This window comes from Malus sylvestris, chromosome 17 (genome assembly GCF_916048215.2).
Source record: "Malus sylvestris chromosome 17, drMalSylv7.2, whole genome shotgun sequence".
Classification (NCBI taxonomy): domain Eukaryota; kingdom Viridiplantae; phylum Streptophyta; class Magnoliopsida; order Rosales; family Rosaceae; genus Malus; species Malus sylvestris.
In genome coordinates, this window is record NC_062276.1 from 8,809,688 (window position 1) to 8,826,147 (window position 16,460).

General features: G+C 38.2%; 3 protein-coding genes across 4 annotated transcripts; 1 reads left to right on the forward strand and 2 right to left on the reverse strand.

Moving 5' to 3' along the window:
- The first annotated feature begins 4,637 nt into the window (after positions 1-4,637).
- Positions 4,638-5,737, forward strand: LOC126612330 (uncharacterized). The gene is made up of 2 exons (XM_050280725.1): positions 4,638-5,021; positions 5,630-5,737. Exons 1-2 carry the CDS (start codon positions 4,638-4,640, stop codon positions 5,666-5,668), a joined length of 423 nt encoding a protein of 140 aa, XP_050136682.1. The 3' UTR covers positions 5,669-5,737.
- Positions 5,738-7,251: 1,514 nt separating this feature from the next.
- Positions 7,252-10,621, reverse strand: LOC126612318 (homeobox protein knotted-1-like LET6). Of its 2 annotated transcripts, none has more exons than XM_050280709.1 (4): positions 10,145-10,621; positions 9,489-9,753; positions 7,951-8,204; positions 7,252-7,611 (listed from the first exon to the last, which is right to left on the reverse strand). In XM_050280709.1, exons 1-4 carry the CDS (start codon positions 10,406-10,408, stop codon positions 7,393-7,395), a joined length of 1,002 nt encoding a protein of 333 aa, XP_050136666.1. In that variant the 5' UTR covers positions 10,409-10,621; the 3' UTR covers positions 7,252-7,392. The 2 variants fall into 2 exon arrangements, with proteins under 2 accessions (XP_050136666.1, XP_050136667.1); XM_050280710.1 differs by having other exon boundaries at positions 7,463-7,611; positions 7,908-8,204.
- Positions 10,622-13,119: 2,498 nt separating this feature from the next.
- LOC126612316 (plant UBX domain-containing protein 4-like) lies at positions 13,120-15,948 on the reverse strand. The gene is made up of 4 exons (XM_050280705.1): positions 15,352-15,948; positions 14,518-14,806; positions 13,870-13,965; positions 13,120-13,784 (listed from the first exon to the last, which is right to left on the reverse strand). Exons 1-4 carry the CDS (start codon positions 15,843-15,845, stop codon positions 13,401-13,403), a joined length of 1,263 nt encoding a protein of 420 aa, XP_050136662.1. The 5' UTR covers positions 15,846-15,948; the 3' UTR covers positions 13,120-13,400.
- Positions 15,949-16,460: the final 512 nt, after the last annotated feature.

Genomic DNA, 16,460 nt, shown 5'->3' on the forward strand with positions numbered 1-16,460 from the left:
ATAATTGGAAAGTCCCTGTGTGTCAACCTCTGTGCTTCGTGGCAAGGTAGACTAGCAAACATGCCCAACCTTTACTCACATTCGAGAAAACACTCCCAACAAGATTGCTTGCTCCAAAATCGAAGAGGCACCGCCCTCCGAATCTCGAGAGCCAGACTCCCAACATGATTACTTTCTCAAAAATCGAAGACATCGCTCTCCGAATCTCGAGAGCCAGACCCCCAGCAGGATTGCTTTCTCAAAAATCGAAGAGGCATCGTTCTCCGAATCTCGAGAGCCGGATCCCCGACAGGATTGCTTGTTCGAAAACCGAAGAGGCACCACTTTCCCAACTTCAAGAGCTGGATCTCCTTAGATAAAGCTTGTCTGTAATCTTCACACGTAACATCAGTTTTCCAGATATCACAGACCACTTTTTCAAAGTGCTCTGACAGAGTTAAAACTTGTGAAGGTGGCAGCTCCCACTACCGTGTTATGACCAAGCAGGGTAAAGGAATAGCATTATTACTTGATGTTAGAGAGACTCCTATATATGTCGACCTCCATCCCCAACGGACAAGCAGACCTGCAAAAATGCTCAACCCTTCCTCTTATCTGAGAGGGCACTCCCAACGAAGCCTTTCGAAATATTCAGCTTTCTTTCCCCCCGATAATACCTCTGTAAACAAGCTATACTAGAGCAAGAATATCTCATATCATCAGGGTTAAAAGCAAGAGTATCCCATATCATGCTTGTTCCCCGTCTTTTCCTTTGGCCTTGTTCTTACTTGCAAGACAAGGAGAAAGAGAGCAATTAGTCAGCACTTGGAATCAAGCTTCCAGCCAGGAACTGACTGCCTGGAACCCCTTACCTGATTACTTACCTAGCATTGCTCTCGAGTACTCATCTTCAACATCTTATGCTTCCAGGGAAGATACCGCATCTGCCTGAGGAACAGATAGGGCAAGTGAGAAGGATACAAGGAAGCATGTGGAGACAAGCGTAACAGCACACATGCCGATACATCCACTACTCTGTCAAAAGCAAAAGTATCCCATATCAGCAGGGTCGAACGTACTCTAGATTTGATGGACTTGTTTTGACCCTCAAATTCTTCAGTCGGCCTTATACTCTGGAGGAAACCAGAAAACCCTCCAGCCCAGTTCAAGAATAAGCCTGTGGAAAGTTACTTCTTCAAAAGCAAAAGTATCCCATATCATCTCTTCTCATTTTTCTTCTCTTTATCCTTCATGCTGCCTGCAAGATAGGGAGAATGTGAACAATCAGCTGGAGCTCTGATTGCTTACCTTGTCTGTCACCTCTTTCAGCAGATCCCCTAGCTCGGCGACTTGGGGGACTCCTACTACATGGTTTGTATCGCGCTTGACCAAGCCTGAAACTACAAGTAAGCTTCAAGTGACATTGATACATTACCTTGTGCATCTCCACCAGTTACAGATACCACCCCTGGATGGAGGAAGAGTACTTCCAGAGAAGATGCCACATCTACCTATGAGACAGATAAGGAAAGTCAAGATGATACCACACTCCGGTACTTAGAAGTTTCGTGGTTACGAGATCATTCTCCCACAATATTTCCTAATGTCATTTGTACTAAATCATTCACTTGTACTCACTAAATGAGAGCTTGAACCTATGTACTTGTGTAAACCCTTCACAATTAATGAGAACTCCTCTATTCCGTGGACGTAGCCAATCTGGGTGAACCACGTACATCTTGTGTTTGCTTTCCTATCTCTATCCATTTATAGACTTATCCTCACTAATGACCGGAGCAATCTAGCGAAGATCACAAAAAGTGACCGTTTTCGCTACCTAGGATCTATCTTGCAAGAGAACGGAGAATTAGATGGAGATCTCAACCATAGAATACATGCTGGATGGATGAAGTGTAAGAGTGCATCCGGCGTGTTGTGTGACCGTCGTAGGCCACTGAAGCTCAAGGAAAAATTTTATTTTATAGGACGACAATAAGGCGCACAGAATGTTGGACGGTGAAGCATCAACACGTACACAAAATGGGTGTAGCGGAGATGAGGATGCTTCGTGGGATGTATGGGCACACGAGAAAGGATAAGATTGGGAATGAGGATATCCGAGGTAAAGTAGGAGTAGCCAAAATTGAAGGAAATATGAGAGAAAATCGGTTACGGTGGTTTGGACATGTGCAAAGAAGGCCTACTGACGCTCCGGTTCGAAAATGTGACTACGGGACAGAGGTCCAGGGCCGAAGGGGTAGAGGAAGACCTAGGAAAACTTTGGAAGAGACCCTAAGAAAAGACTTGAGTACTTGGATCTAACGGAGGACATGACACAAAACCGAGCGCAATGGCGTTCTAGGATTCATATAGCCGACCCCACTTAGTGGGAAAAGGCTTTGTTGTTGTTGTAGATTAGAAGCTTTTCTTCCTTGTTTTGTGTCTTCAATCTAGTTAATAGTATTATGCTTGTTTAATTGATTCCATAATTTAAGTTTGAATTTAAATTAGGTTTACTATTTGCTGCGATTTTCTCAATTAGCCTTTGGACTGTGGACTCTAGTTTTTGTTGTGATTTCTCCTATGTTATCAGCAGCTTTTCTTTTTGTTGCTGCGTGGGTTTTATGATTTCTCGCCTTTTGGATAAGTTTGTGTGGAGTGAAATTTTGAATTTGGAAAAAATAAAAGAACAAATTGGTGGTTGTTGGATTGGCTTGCTACTTGTTGGATTATAATTTCTAAACAGTTTTCTCCCAAATGTTGGCGTTGACTTGGCTATCTGGAAAAAATTGGTGGTTGTGAGGGATTTTCTACATCCACAATTTTGTAATCATTCAACTAAATAATATCAACATTAATTTTTATGAACAAAAAATAACAACAATTCGAATAACTTTTTATCCGGTACGGTAGCTGTTGCGAGTTATATATTAGTTAGAGTGTAAATAGTAGTTTATTGTCCCATATTGGTGAAGTACATATGTAATATCAATTGTAACTCCTATATATACTCCACTTTGGAGATTAATGAATATATAAGAAATTCTCAAATATGGTCATATATATTTTTGGTATTTACCATGTTTAGTTCAATATGGCATTAGAGCAGTTCGCTCTTGGTGACCTGTGTGCTTTAATTTTGTGCCCACATTTTTCGTGATTTCCTTGGTAAAAAAAAGTGCGTGAACAGTGGTTTGCTTTGTGAGCAGTGGTCCTCTACAGTGCCGTAAACAGTGATTGCTACAGTGCTGTGAATAGTGCTATGCTACAGTGCCGTGAACGGTCTCTGCTACAATATTTGGTAAATTATTTTCATTCCGCTGCGTATCTTTTGTGCCTTTATTGTTCGTGGTTTTTGTTCAATGGCTCAATATAATCATAGTGTTGTTATGCATCTTGGTGGAACAAATAAATGGATAATAGATACTGGGGTCACTGATCATGTGACGAGTGACCCTAGAGTGTTTGATGAGTTATGTGACTATGTTCGTGATCCGTATGTTACTAGTGCAAATGGAGCACATTCCCCTGTGAAGGGTGAATACACTATCTCTCTGACTCCAACCTTATCATTGGTCTGTGCTTTACTTGTTCATGATCTTAAGTGCAATCTTTTGTCGGTAGGAAAACTTCTTGATACCTTATATTGTTCTGCTCACTTCTACCCTACGTATTATTATTTTCAAGATATTCAAACTCAGAAGATAATTGGTCATGATAAAAGAATAGGGGGTTTGTACATCTTGACTATAGAGGATATTGTTGTTTCTGGTTCAAATAATCATCAAGTTTTAAGTGCTAAAGTGGATGACAGACATCAAATTTGGTTATGGCATCGACGGTTGGGACATCCATCATTCAGTTATATGAAACATTTATTTCCTTCTTTGTTTCGCACTTGTAGTGATTCAGAGTTCAAGTGTGAAACATGTGTCATGGCTAAGAGTCACCGTGCTTCATTTCCTGTAAGTGATTCTAAAGCTACTTTGCCATTTGATTTGATACATTCTGATGTGTGGGGTCCAGCGAAAGTTACTTCTAATGGATTCCGTTTGTTTGTTACTTTTATTGATGATTGTACTCGGTTAACTTGGGTGTTCTTGATGAAGAATAAGAGTGATGTTCCATTACTTCTTTAAGAATTTTGTACAATGGTGTCTACTCAGTTTCAGACCAAAGTTAAGGTCTTCAGGTCTGATAACGGGGGAGAATATGTGAATCACACTTTGGCATGTTTTTTTCGTGATCATGGTATTATTCACCAGACGACTACTCCGTTTACACCCCAACAAAATGGTGTGTCCGAACGGAAGAATCGTCAAATAATGGAAGTTGATCACTCCTTGATGTTGGATAATTGTGTTCCTAATCATTTGTGGGGTCATGCTGTTTTGGCTGTTGTGTATTTGATCAATCGTGTTCCAAGTAGGGTTCTTGATTTTCAAACACCGTTTGATGTGCTACAAAAACATGTTTCTCTTGTTTCTGTATCAAAGCTTCATCTGAAAGTGTTTGGGTGTATTGCGTATGTACATGTCTACTTTCATTAGCGGAGTAAACTTGATGCATGTGCTCTCCGGTGTGTCTTTATTGGGTATGCTAACAATCAGAAAGGCTATAAGTGTTATCATCCTCCGACTCAAAAAACTTATATTACCATGGATGTCACATTCCATGAGGAAGTTTCGTATTTTGTGAAGTCATCTTCCGACTCTTCACTTCAGGGGGAAATGGGGAGTGAAGTGCAGATTCGAATAGATGGTATGAATGATGTGTTACAAGCAGAGTTGGGAACAGAACCTATTATGTTGCGTGATACTGATCAGTCGATTACAGATAGTGATCGATCACCTGTTATTCCTGGAATTATTTCTACTGACGATAGATCAGATATGCCCAGCGAGTGGCCTGTTAATATGTCTGACGAATTACCTTCTAATGATCGGTTGCATGCTGCTGATATGTCTAACGAGTTGCCTGATGATGTTTCATCCAGTGATGATTCTTCTAACTGTTTGGTACAAGATGGTGGCATACATGAGGTAAATTCTGACGATTCTTCTACTTATCAGTTGTCTCCACGAGCTAATCGTGGAAAATTTAAAGTACAATATGAGCCTGGTATGCATGCCAAAGCCAAATATCCTATCAACAATTATGTGTCTACTCATTGTTTATCCAAACCATATGCATCTTACATATGTTAGCTATCTAGTGTATCAATTCCAACAAAATTGCAAGATGCTTTGTCTGACCCTAAGTGGGTTAATGCCATGCAAGTTGAGATGGAAGCTTTGGAAAAGAATTCTACCTGGGATGTGGTTCCTTTACCAAATGGAAAAAAAATCGTTAGATGTAGATGGACGTTTACTATTAAGCACAAAGCAGATGGTTCTATTGACCGGTATAAAGCTAGATTAGTTGCTAAGGGTTATACTCAAACCTATGGGGTGGACTATTAGGAGACATTTGCTCCTGTTGCCAAACTTAATACTGTGCGTGTTCTTATGTCCTTAGCAGCAAACCAGGATTAGCCTATGTTGCAGTTTGATGTTAAGAATGTTTTCCTTCATGGTGATCTTAAGGAGGAAGTGTATATAGATCTCCCACCTTGTATTGGAACATCTCCTGAAAAATGTGTTATATGCAGGTTACGAAAGGCCTTGTATGGTTTGAAACAATCTCCTAGAGCGTGGTTTGGGAGGTTTACAAGTTCAATGAAGAAGTTTGGGTATATCCAAAGTCATTCAGATCATACTTTGTTTCTAAAGCAACAAAATGGTAAGCTAACTGCATTGATTATTTATGTTGATGACATGATAGTGACTGGTGATGATCAGAAGGAGATACAACATCTTCAAAAGTATTTAGCTACTGAGTTTGAGATGAAAGAATTGGGTGAATTGAAGTATTTTCTTGGAATCGAGGTTGCAGGATCCAAGCATGGTATTTTTCTGTCTCAACAGAAATATGTTCTTGATTTGTTAGTTGAAACAGGTATGTTAGATTGCAAACCTGTTGATACTCCAATTAAGCAGAATCATCGTCTGGGCTTATTTCCAGACCAAGTTCCTACTCATAAGGAACGGTATCAAAGGCTTGTGGGGAGATTAATTTATTTGTCTCACACTTACCCTGACATTGCTTATGCAGTTAGTGTGGTAAGTCAGTTTATGCACTCACCTAGTGAAGCTCATATGGATGCAGTAACCCGTATTTTGAGGTACTTGAAGATGGCTCCTGGCAGAGGCCTGTTTTTCTCCAAGAATGGTCATTTGAATGTCGAAGGGTATACAGATGCAGATTGGGCAGGTTCTATCATTGATCGGCGATCTACATCTGGATACTTTACGTTTGTGGGTGGTAATTTAGTTACTTGGAGAAGCAAGAAACAAAAAGTGGTGGCTAGGTCAAGTGCAAAAGCTGAGTTTCGTGGTATGTCGCATGGTGTATGTGAGTTGTTGTGGTTGAAAAAATTGTTGAGAGATCTTGGGTTTAACGCCAAAGGTGTTATGAAGCTTCATTGTGATAACAAGACTGCTATTGAGATTACTGATAATCAGTGTAACATGATCGAACAAAACATGTGGAGATTGATCGACATTTCATTAAGGAAAAATTGGATGCTGAAATTATTATGCTTCTGTTTGTGAGATCTGTAGATCAACTTGTTGATGCTCTTACTAAGGCTATGTCTAATAATGTGTTTTCCAACTCGCTTGACAAGTTAGGCAGGTGTGACATCTTTGCACCAACTTGAGGGGGAATGTTGCGAGTTATATATTAGTTATAGTGTAAATAGTAGTTTATTGTCCCACATTGGTGAAGTACATATGTAATACCAATTGTAACTCTTATATATACTCCACTTTGGAGATTAATGAATATATAAGAAATTCCCAAATATTGTCATATATATTTTTGGTATTTACCTTGTTTAGTTTAATATTGATATTTACCATGTTTAGTTCAATAGTAACAACACAGTATAAAATAGTCGGTCTTTATTCGGTACTGCATCAAACGTCCGACTAATTTAGTCAATTTAATACAAATTATTCTATCCGACTAAAATAATCAATATAGTGTGAGCTGCCAAACAAGGCTTAAAAACTACTTTTTCACAAAATATTCGACAAGGTGGTATCAAATACCAAGCGTGTTGCAAAAAAAAAAAAAATGGAACAAGACGACTTTTGAACCAAAGTGACTTCAGAACTTTCTTATCAGTTTTTGTACTCTTTTATTTTATTTTATTTTTCAGCCAATAAATTAAATAAGAATTCCAGAGACAGAAAATGGTAGAAAAGTGACGAATAAGCGGGACCAAAGTGACAAAGTCATAATGCATTCATAATACATAATACAGAAGCCCTATGATCGATACTAATAATTAGAATGCAAATGTGATGATTACAGCCGAGTAGATGAACAATCCATGGAGAAGGGATTGCAGATTGCATTGTCCATATAGATGTGGGGATGATGATGGTGATGAAGAGTTGGATCCATCAAAACAAACTGCATGTCCTCCGAAGGCTTCCAATGGCGTTTCCTTTGATTGATGAACCAGTTATTTATCTGTTTAAGATCCAGACCTGTAGATTCTGCCAATGCTAGCTTCTGAGCCTCCTGCATTTGTAATAGTCGAGGTACCCCTTTATAATATATCATGCTACATATATCATGCTACCAGTACCACAACAACAAACTAAATATTCGTGATACTGTATGATTATGTTGTTAGATTGTGAATATGAATTACGATAGCATGGTGAATTGTTGCATCCTTGCGCAATTTACATTGCCTACCACGACAAGAAACTAAATTCATGCTAATGTTTGCTCATTTTTTTAGAGCATGAAAATGAATTACGGCAAAAATCACACAATGAATGGTACAGATTTGAAATAAAGTTGGAACGTACGGATCTAAACGAACAAGGATGTAGATGAGTATGATATTTGTACCGATGGATAAGGCCACTTATAATGTCTGCACCACCAATCCAGCAACTGATGCCGGGCTTCCTCTGGCAACTTTCCATTCTTTTTCTTCTTCATAAATTCCTGCTTGAGAGTGCCCATATATCCACTGTATTTGCGCAAAAGTTGAACTTTGAGTTCTCTATCTTCAGCTTGAGGATCCATGGAACATTCCTTGATGGCATCAGCCTCTTTTGGAGACCCACTTTGCCCAACAAAATCACTACTACTAACAATAGCTGATGATCATGCAGGCCACAAAATCAGAAGAGGGAAGAATATATAATATATGTATAACCTAGCCAGAAATATTAATTAGTCAAACTTCATGAAAATGGTGAAGGGCAGTACACAGTTATTTTGATGAAGACAGTTAATTTTTCTCTATCTTCGGTTCTTCACCTTCTGCAGTTAGTACTACTCAGTACCTACACCTATGTAATAATGGTCTGTTGAATTTGGTCCAATGGCTTAAACATGCATGATCAATACATGGCCATATTTGCATCCGTCTCCAACAGAAGGTCAAAGGGCCATAAGGCTCGTTTTAGCCCTGTCACAAAACCGTCTCCAACCGAGGACCAAAACGCCATAGGGCCAAACATAACTTATTATTTAAATTTAAAAACTACAACAACTTAAATTCAAATCCAACAACAACTTAAATTTAAAAACTATAACTTATATTTTAAAACTACAACGGTAACTGGCCCAAAAAACCAAAAAAAATAGAACTTAAATTTAATGAATGGTTTAGGTATTTATAGGAGAAAAAAAATTATAATTTTTAAGAATTAAAAAAAAAGGCCCAAAAAAGCAAAAAAAAAGAATCGAACGGTAACTAGCGTCAGCTAGCCGTTGGATTCAAAAATTTGTTTAAGCATTCATGTCGGTTATATCCAACAGGATTGCTAGAATTTCTTACCAGCCCCAGGCTAGTTGGATTGGGCCAACCCTTTCAGATTCCGTGGGGCCCACAAGCTATCTGGCCTAGCCCTTGGTTGGAGACGGTTTTTGGGCTATTTTCAGCCCTCTGGCCTTCTGGACCATTCGATTAGAGATGACCTAAGCATTTGAAAATTAAGAAATGACATCTAGACTTGCTGAGGAGACTGCCTAGGCACCCGCCTAGCCCGTCCAAACCCACCTAAGCACCCGCCTCGGTTGCATCTCACTTAGACAAAATAGTAAACTTTCATTTTGCATTTTATTTTTTTAATAAATTGTGAGATACTTATTGAATATTTAAATGAAAACACATTATATATCTGTTCCTCATGTTTTTATTATGTTTTAATACTTCATAATGTATATGTCATTTTATTTTGTAGTTTATGATAAAATTATATATATTTGAAGTATAGACACACACTTGTTTACACGAAATATAATACATTTAATTAAATCCGCCTAGCCGTCTAGGCGCTAGGCCCAATCCACCGCCCAACTAGTGTCTAAAGTCTATTAGAACCTTGGAAACAGTTGGTTGCAAATGAAGATTCAAGAAAATATTAGAGAGATACCAGAATCTGAAGAGGAATTAGAGTGAAGAGTAAGAGCTTTGAGCTGGGTGTCAATGTTGGAGAGGAAAAGCATGGCTTCTTTGAAGGGTTCTGTGAGCTCTTCCTCGTACTTGGTCAGCATCTCGCAATACGCCTCCATGAACTGGTCCAGCGCAGCGTCTGGATGATTATCTCCTCCTCTTATGCTACTCCTCTTTGCTGCCTCAGAATTATTAGCACTACAGACCTGCTCTAACCTAGCCAACACTTCAGCAGGTGCCCCAACCTAATAACAATTTAATATATCTCATTAGTTTTGTAATTAATCAATTTCTCAAAATCAACACGGACCACAGATAACAAGGACATGCAGAGAGAACTCATAAAACTGAAACCTTGCTAGCTACCAACTTATGACAAATAATCATTGAAAACAATATTCAAAAGTTCTACGGGGCAATGCAAATGTTAATACAGGTATCTGTAGATTAGATATATTCCTTTCATAGACCACAAATTCTCTTTTTTATTTTTTTTAACACCTCAATATTCTACTCATTCATTCTAAATGAAAGAGTGAGTACAGTGCTCTAACCAATTCGGCTACGGTCACGAAACCACAAAAATTGTGTGTAGTAAATTGGGTATGTGGGGTGTGAGAGAGAAGATAGAGATACCTTTAAGCAATTGACATAGGCAGACAAGAGTTGAGGGTAGAGAGGATGAGCCATAATCTTAGCTTTCACGCTCATCTCCTGATCAATAGGCTCATGCGGATGGCTTTGTAAGTTGGGAATATTGTTGATCAAAGGTAGGGAAAGAAACTTCTTACTATAACTGCTGCTACTAGTAGTTCTGGTTTCTGAATTCATTAGGGCAGCGGCTAAAGAAGAATCCAGAAACCCTAAATTGCCACTATTACGACTGATTCCTCCTTCCATCTCTCTCCCCCTCTCTCTCTAGAAACCCTAATTTACATATTCTCTCTCTGTCTTCGCACTTCAGTGGCCTGGAAGTGGAACAGCGAGCTTTTTCTTTCTTTTTCAGAAGAGGACTTGGCTCCCGGTTTTTAAGCTAAAACTCGGACAGTCTTTGTGTACAGTGGTCGTCAGTCAAAAAATTACATGACCGAACCCTTTTCTTTCCCGATGAAATATTTAAAAAGCAATTTGTTTATTGTACTACTTTCCATTAAAGCTTCTGCTTCCGTACCGCACGTTGCCTTTCCCTTCGATCCTCACTCCACAGTGCAAATTATTTAATTACCACTGTAACCTATATCTGCTGTTTGATGATTGATGTGATCAAATGTTAACAGTCCATCTTGGTAATCGATGGTCGTCAGTCACTTTCCGTCTATCCATCCATCCATCCATTTAAATGTTCTGTGGTGATTTTGGATTTCCTTTTCCAACACTCTCTCCTCTAAATAATCAGATTCCTGATCTAAATAAATTAAGTCTAAATATTAAAAGATTCAGACAGTTGAAATTTGATTCAACGATTACAATTATTATAACTTTTAGATGACTCCTTATTTGTAATCGTTGGATCAAATTTCAAAAGTCTGAATCCTTTGATCCTTAGGCTAAGTTTATTTAGGTCCGGAGGGGATCCGATTCCCTCCTCCATTGCCCTATATCTCACATCTAGTCTAGTGATCGTCATTTCCATTACACTTTATGTTTGGAAGAAGGAAATAAATTTAGAATTATGATAAAAATAAAAAATTATAAATTAACATGCACCAATTATTTTGTTTAGATTTATAAACTTAGAAATTTAGAATTTCAGCTTAGACAAAAAACTTAGAATTTGGAACCTCCAATTCTCAAGTTTAAATTCTATGTTAATAGGTGTCATTTTCAAATTTTTATGAGTAAGAGTTTAAAAATAACAAATTATGTATTCAATTTTCATTATTCTTTTAGGCTAATCAAACAAAAAAATTCACAAATTTTAAAAAATAAAATTTCGTCATCTCAATTTTTGTCATTTTAAAATTCTTTACTAATCTCATATTCCCTCAACCAACAGAGTATTAAAAAATTCGAATTGAGTGTAAAACGTCAAATACATTATATATCTCAATTCTCTAAAGGTAAATTTGTGAACCATTGCCAGCTAAATATAGCCAAAATGAGAGAACTACAACACGTTGAACATTTAATAGTGAAAAACTCACCTCACCCACTCTTTGCATGCTTCACTGCTGCTGAAAGAAGAGCCGTAAGTGCTGCTAAAATCCAATCATAAATGGGCAAGTTTTCAATTTCAATTATTCAGATAAGTGTCCATTTGTAATCCAATCATAATTTCATTTGTAATTATTCAGATACGTGTCCATTTATGATTGAATTTTCAACTCTTTTTTCAGCAGCAGCCGAAGCATGGTTTCTCTCATTTTATCCACACTTCCATGTTGAGAAAAAATATATTCAAAATTAGTTGAAATAGCTAGTGCTGTCGAAAATGCTAATTAAGTGATTATAGATGAAATAGTTATAAAATTACGACAATGTTGAAAATTACGATATGGGAAATATTGAGATGACAATCTTGCAAATGAGGTCAAGCTTGCCTTTTGTTTCACCCACACTGCTTTAAATCCTATAAAGACACTCATTCTTTCCAATGTTACTGGGAGATTGGTACCTTAGGAGAGAGGATTAATTTTTGTGAGGATTTCAGGAATTTTCCAATCATATGCGATCATTGTGCATTATGATGGTCAATTTTCGTTAAGTACTATTTATATTTAATTTTAAATAAAAAAATTTACAATGATTTCCAACCGCACAATGTACAATAAATGGATGTGCTTTGAGGATCTCCGAGATCCTCACAAAGGTGAGGATCCTCTCTCATACTTTAGGCCCTCTCATATATGTATAAATGTATCTATATAAATCAATAATATTACATTGAACAAGTGTCAAGAAATATAAACTTACACTATGTTTGGATGAGGAAAATAAACTTAGAATTTGTATAAAAGTCAGAATTTATAAATTGACACGCACCAATTCCTTACTTTGGATTCATAAACATAGAAAGATTCATAAACATAGAAATTTAGAATTTCCGCGTGGAAAAAAAATTTGGAATTTGGGACCTCCAATTCCCAAGTTTAAATTCCATGTAAATAGGTGTCATTTCCCAATTTCTATGATTGAGAGCTTAAAAATAATAAATTACATATTCAATTCCATATTCTTTTAGATTAACCAAACAACAAATTCATAAATTCTAGAAAATAAAATCCCGTCATTTCAATTACCGTCATTTTAAAATTCCTTAGTAATCTTAAATTTCTTCATCCAAACATAAGGTTATTTGCTACACGTTTTCCTTTTTATGTCTATCTCTCTCTTCATAAGACAAAGAATGCTAAAACTTTACCTTACCTTATTACTTGAACATTTTGTCTCTCTCTTCACATAACAAAACTATTCTACGTTTTATTCCCTTTTTAAGGAGGGCGGTATTCAAACGGATAATTCAATTGTCATAAAATAAGTGAAGAAACATGAAAAGATAATACAAGTGAAGTACCGATTGAATAGCGGTATTTGAAAAAAATCTCTCCAAACCTAAGACTTCGGGTACGAATGTAAATAATTTGTTGGGCATTGTGATAACAAAAAGAGCGTTAAAACGAAAAGCATCTCATTTGGACTCGAATTGAAAAATCATATACTCCACCAAATGATCTGATAATTTCAACAATTTACCTATCAAACCGAACTTCGCATGCTTTGCAAAACAGATAGTCTACTGCATCAAAAGAACATAAAAGTTGTCGTTGATTTCGTAGATAATTTTCAAATTTCGTCGGTATAACAGAAATTCATCAGAGAAAAATAGATCCGAGCGAAGGACAGATGCACTTGAAATCAAGCTTGCGCATTGATGAGACGTGTTTGCAACCTCCTAGAGTTTTTGGATAATAACAGAATTGGCTATACCGGCTTGCTCTATGGTCTGGTCTAGATCTGTCAGCTGTTTGGGAGGGAACCCCATCGTCTGCAGTCGGTAACTTCTTGTCCCATCAGGTCTTGAGGCATCAATAAAAGCATGGATGTCTCTGATTGTATGGTGGTAGTTGAAGCGGGATACCATACGCGTGCCATCTGCTAACCTTAGCTGAACAGAGGTTGACGGCAATGACTGATCCACAACTAAGCCCATTGAAGGCAATGGAGCGCCTGTAAGGGGAGGAGTGGCTGCAGTTGACTCAGTGGTAGCTGCCGCAGAGGTGCTGCCACCTAAAGTTCTTCCAACACCCTGAAAAGCAACATGCCTCTTCATGGGTTCCTGCAAAAATAATAAGCTCAAAGGGATCAGAAAGATTGCACCAGATGCATATTAATAACATATACTGAGAGAACGAAGCACAAACAGGATATTCTTCATCCCGCCTAGTAAGATTAACATGAACCGCAGTCCTCTTATTGCCTGGTTCAAGTTCTTTCGGGCACTCGGACTTCTTGATGCTCTGCATTCATAAAAACATAACATTTCCTATCAGCACTCAGAAGAGAGATCAAATCAAAGGAAAAATACAAAAGCAAAAAAAATAATATCTATACTTGCAAAAAAAGGCGAAAGGAGAGCTACTAATCAAAATAATGAGATCAATACATGAGGAAGTAAATAAGTTTTGTTCATCATAATAGTTATGGTCGGTTTTATATATATGCAAATTCTGGCCTTATCACCTTTAAGCCAAACTACTCTTCTGTGCTTGAAATTCTTAGCTCAGCCAAACAGTTAATGATTGTCAATACGGTGTTTTATACATAAAGAAAGCAAGATCACCAGTTGTTTTATACATTTTTCTTTTGGTTGTAGCTTACTATGTGACATTTTAGGAGCCATTATATGTTTTGAGACAACAGTTAGGAGCAATTATATGTTTTGAGACAACGGTAGCATTGCTTGACTAAGCCAAGGATCCGATCCCCTGATATAACATTTCAGTTTTGATACCAATGCAGTAAAAAGAATCCACTAAACCCTATATAGGTCAAGCATCATTAGAACTTACTTCCAGGAAGGGTGCATTTTCGGGATCATCCAGCCTCCGCAAAGGACCATCATCTACAGAAAACCCATTCCTCCAAAAAGTGATAGTGTGAACAATAGTTTCAGGTGGCTGAGGAGCAGCAGTTGGGACGGTCTCCCCTGAAAGCAGTCTAGCTGTTCCACTGAAACTTTTTGAGCTTGAAGAAGGCTGATGGACATCTAGAGGTCCCTGTGTGGCCGCCAGCTGCCTAGCTTGACTGAATATTGAATCCACATCGCTGCCTTTGGTAGGGTCTTGGACAAGCATTCCACTAGAACCAGCAACAACAGGACAAATTAAAACTAAAAACTAATTGCATGATTAAAACATAAAAACAATTGCAAATTTATATAGGTCAAAGATGGTTTATATCTGCACAAAAATCGAATTCCACAGATAGCTCATATAGAAACAAAAGTGAGAAAGTTACAAACAGAACCCCATCACGATATTACTCCACAACGTTCTCCAGTCTAAAAATAATCTACTTGCACCCCATTACGATATCATTGACCATGAATTGAAATTTTCTTTCTTTTGGTAGACTTGGCGTGCAATGGTATTCTACTATTCATACAACCCACCCCACTTATTGGTTTTTCTCAGCAACCAAACGCAACGGAAGAATGAATGTTACAAAACGAAGAAAGAAGATAAAATGCATTGATATCTCAACGTAAACATTCAGCATTATTGATTAGCTTTCCACTGTTTTCTGGGTTCCTAAACATAGGGTTAAAAGCAATAAACTATCCAAATTAGGGAAAAAAATCGATCATTTTCCTGGGAACCAACAAGAACTAAGAAATAAAGTACCTTTTCTCGCCACCAGTGTAATACTCCTGGGGTTCATCGGAGTCACTATCGGACCCGCTCTTTGCCGGCCGATTCAGATCGGAAAGCGTGCGTATGCCACGCGGACGACTCGCAGATGGCGGGTTGGCATCACCCTTGCTGTCGGATCCACTAGCTGCGGCGCGCTTCGATCGGAGCTGGTAGGGCGCACGAGACGCGGGCGACGGCGAGCGAGAGCGCGGCGGGGACTGCGAAGGAGAGTAATTGGGGGAGAGCGAGGGTGAGGGAGAGGGAGAGTGGGAGGCGGGGATTGAGCGCGGGGCGGCGTGGGTGGCCTCGGCGGCGTCGGGGACGGCGGCGTTGTTGTCCAAAAACGTGGAAACGGCGGCGTCGAGGTCCCAGTTGTGGGATTCAAGGAAGAAGAGGGCTTCTTGCTTCGAGGCGGAGGTGATCTCACAGAAGGAGTTGACGATGGCATCGTTTTGGGGATTGGATTCTTGAGCTTCGGCTTCCATGGCGATTGGATTGTTCAGTGTTTCGCTCCTAATCGGATTCCTTGATTGTTTTCCAAGACTTCCCAGTGAGTGAGATTCCACACAAACTCCAAGCTTCCATTTTGTGCTTACATTTTATAGGTGTAATGCTTCATGAAACGGCGTCGTGCTAAGTCGGTTTGCGATCGCAGTTGTGATTAGACGGCATGTCGTTTCGTGGGCATTATTCTACTCAAATTAGTTAAATATCCATAATCCACTCAAGGAATAAAAACTAATTTTAAATATTCCAGGACCACCATGCATTTCAATGCGTTATTATAACATAATCGTTTGAATGTACTTTTAAAATGACTGAAAATCCTTTTGCCAAAAATCTGAAAATCCTTTTGCCAAAAATCTGAAAATCCTTTTGCCAAAAATGTTTTAGAAGCACTTTCAAACGAGCATATATTTTTAATATTCCTTTGTTATCTAAAAGCGTTTTTAGCCTCTTCATACAATTGAATCCGACTTCTTTTCTAATTGAAAGCTCGTTTGGAAATGTTTCTTAAATAACTGAAAACGTTTTTGGTGAAAATATTTTTGGAACTAATCCTTAGGAAAAGACAAGTGAATCCTTCCTAGAAGAAACAT

Bases quoted from the DNA above. Each gene is read 5' to 3' on its own strand.
- LOC126612330 (XM_050280725.1), top strand. From the start codon at position 4,638: ATGGATGTCACATTCCATGAGGAAGTTTCGTATTTTGTGAAGTCATCT. The intron at 5,022-5,629 runs GTAAATTCTGAC...TGTTATATGCAG, and splicing joins AAGATGGTGGCATACATGAG to GTTACGAAAGGCCTTGTATG.
- LOC126612318 (XM_050280709.1), bottom strand. From the start codon at position 10,408: ATGGAAGGAGGAATCAGTCGTAATAGTGGCAATTTAGGGTTTCTGGAT. The intron at 9,754-10,144 runs GTATCTCTATCT...AATTGTTATTAG, and splicing joins CCTATGTCAATTGCTTAAAG to GTTGGGGCACCTGCTGAAGT. The intron at 8,205-9,488 runs GTATCTCTCTAA...CATGATCATCAG, and splicing joins TAATTCCTCTTCAGATTCTG to CTATTGTTAGTAGTAGTGAT.
- LOC126612316 (XM_050280705.1), bottom strand. From the start codon at position 15,845: ATGGAAGCCGAAGCTCAAGAATCCAATCCCCAAAACGATGCCATCGTC. The intron at 13,966-14,517 runs GTAAGTTCTAAT...TTATGAATGCAG, and splicing joins AAAATGCACCCTTCCTGGAA to AGCATCAAGAAGTCCGAGTG. The intron at 13,785-13,869 runs GTTTGTGCTTCG...TTATTTTTGCAG, and splicing joins GGCGGGATGAAGAATATCCT to GAACCCATGAAGAGGCATGT.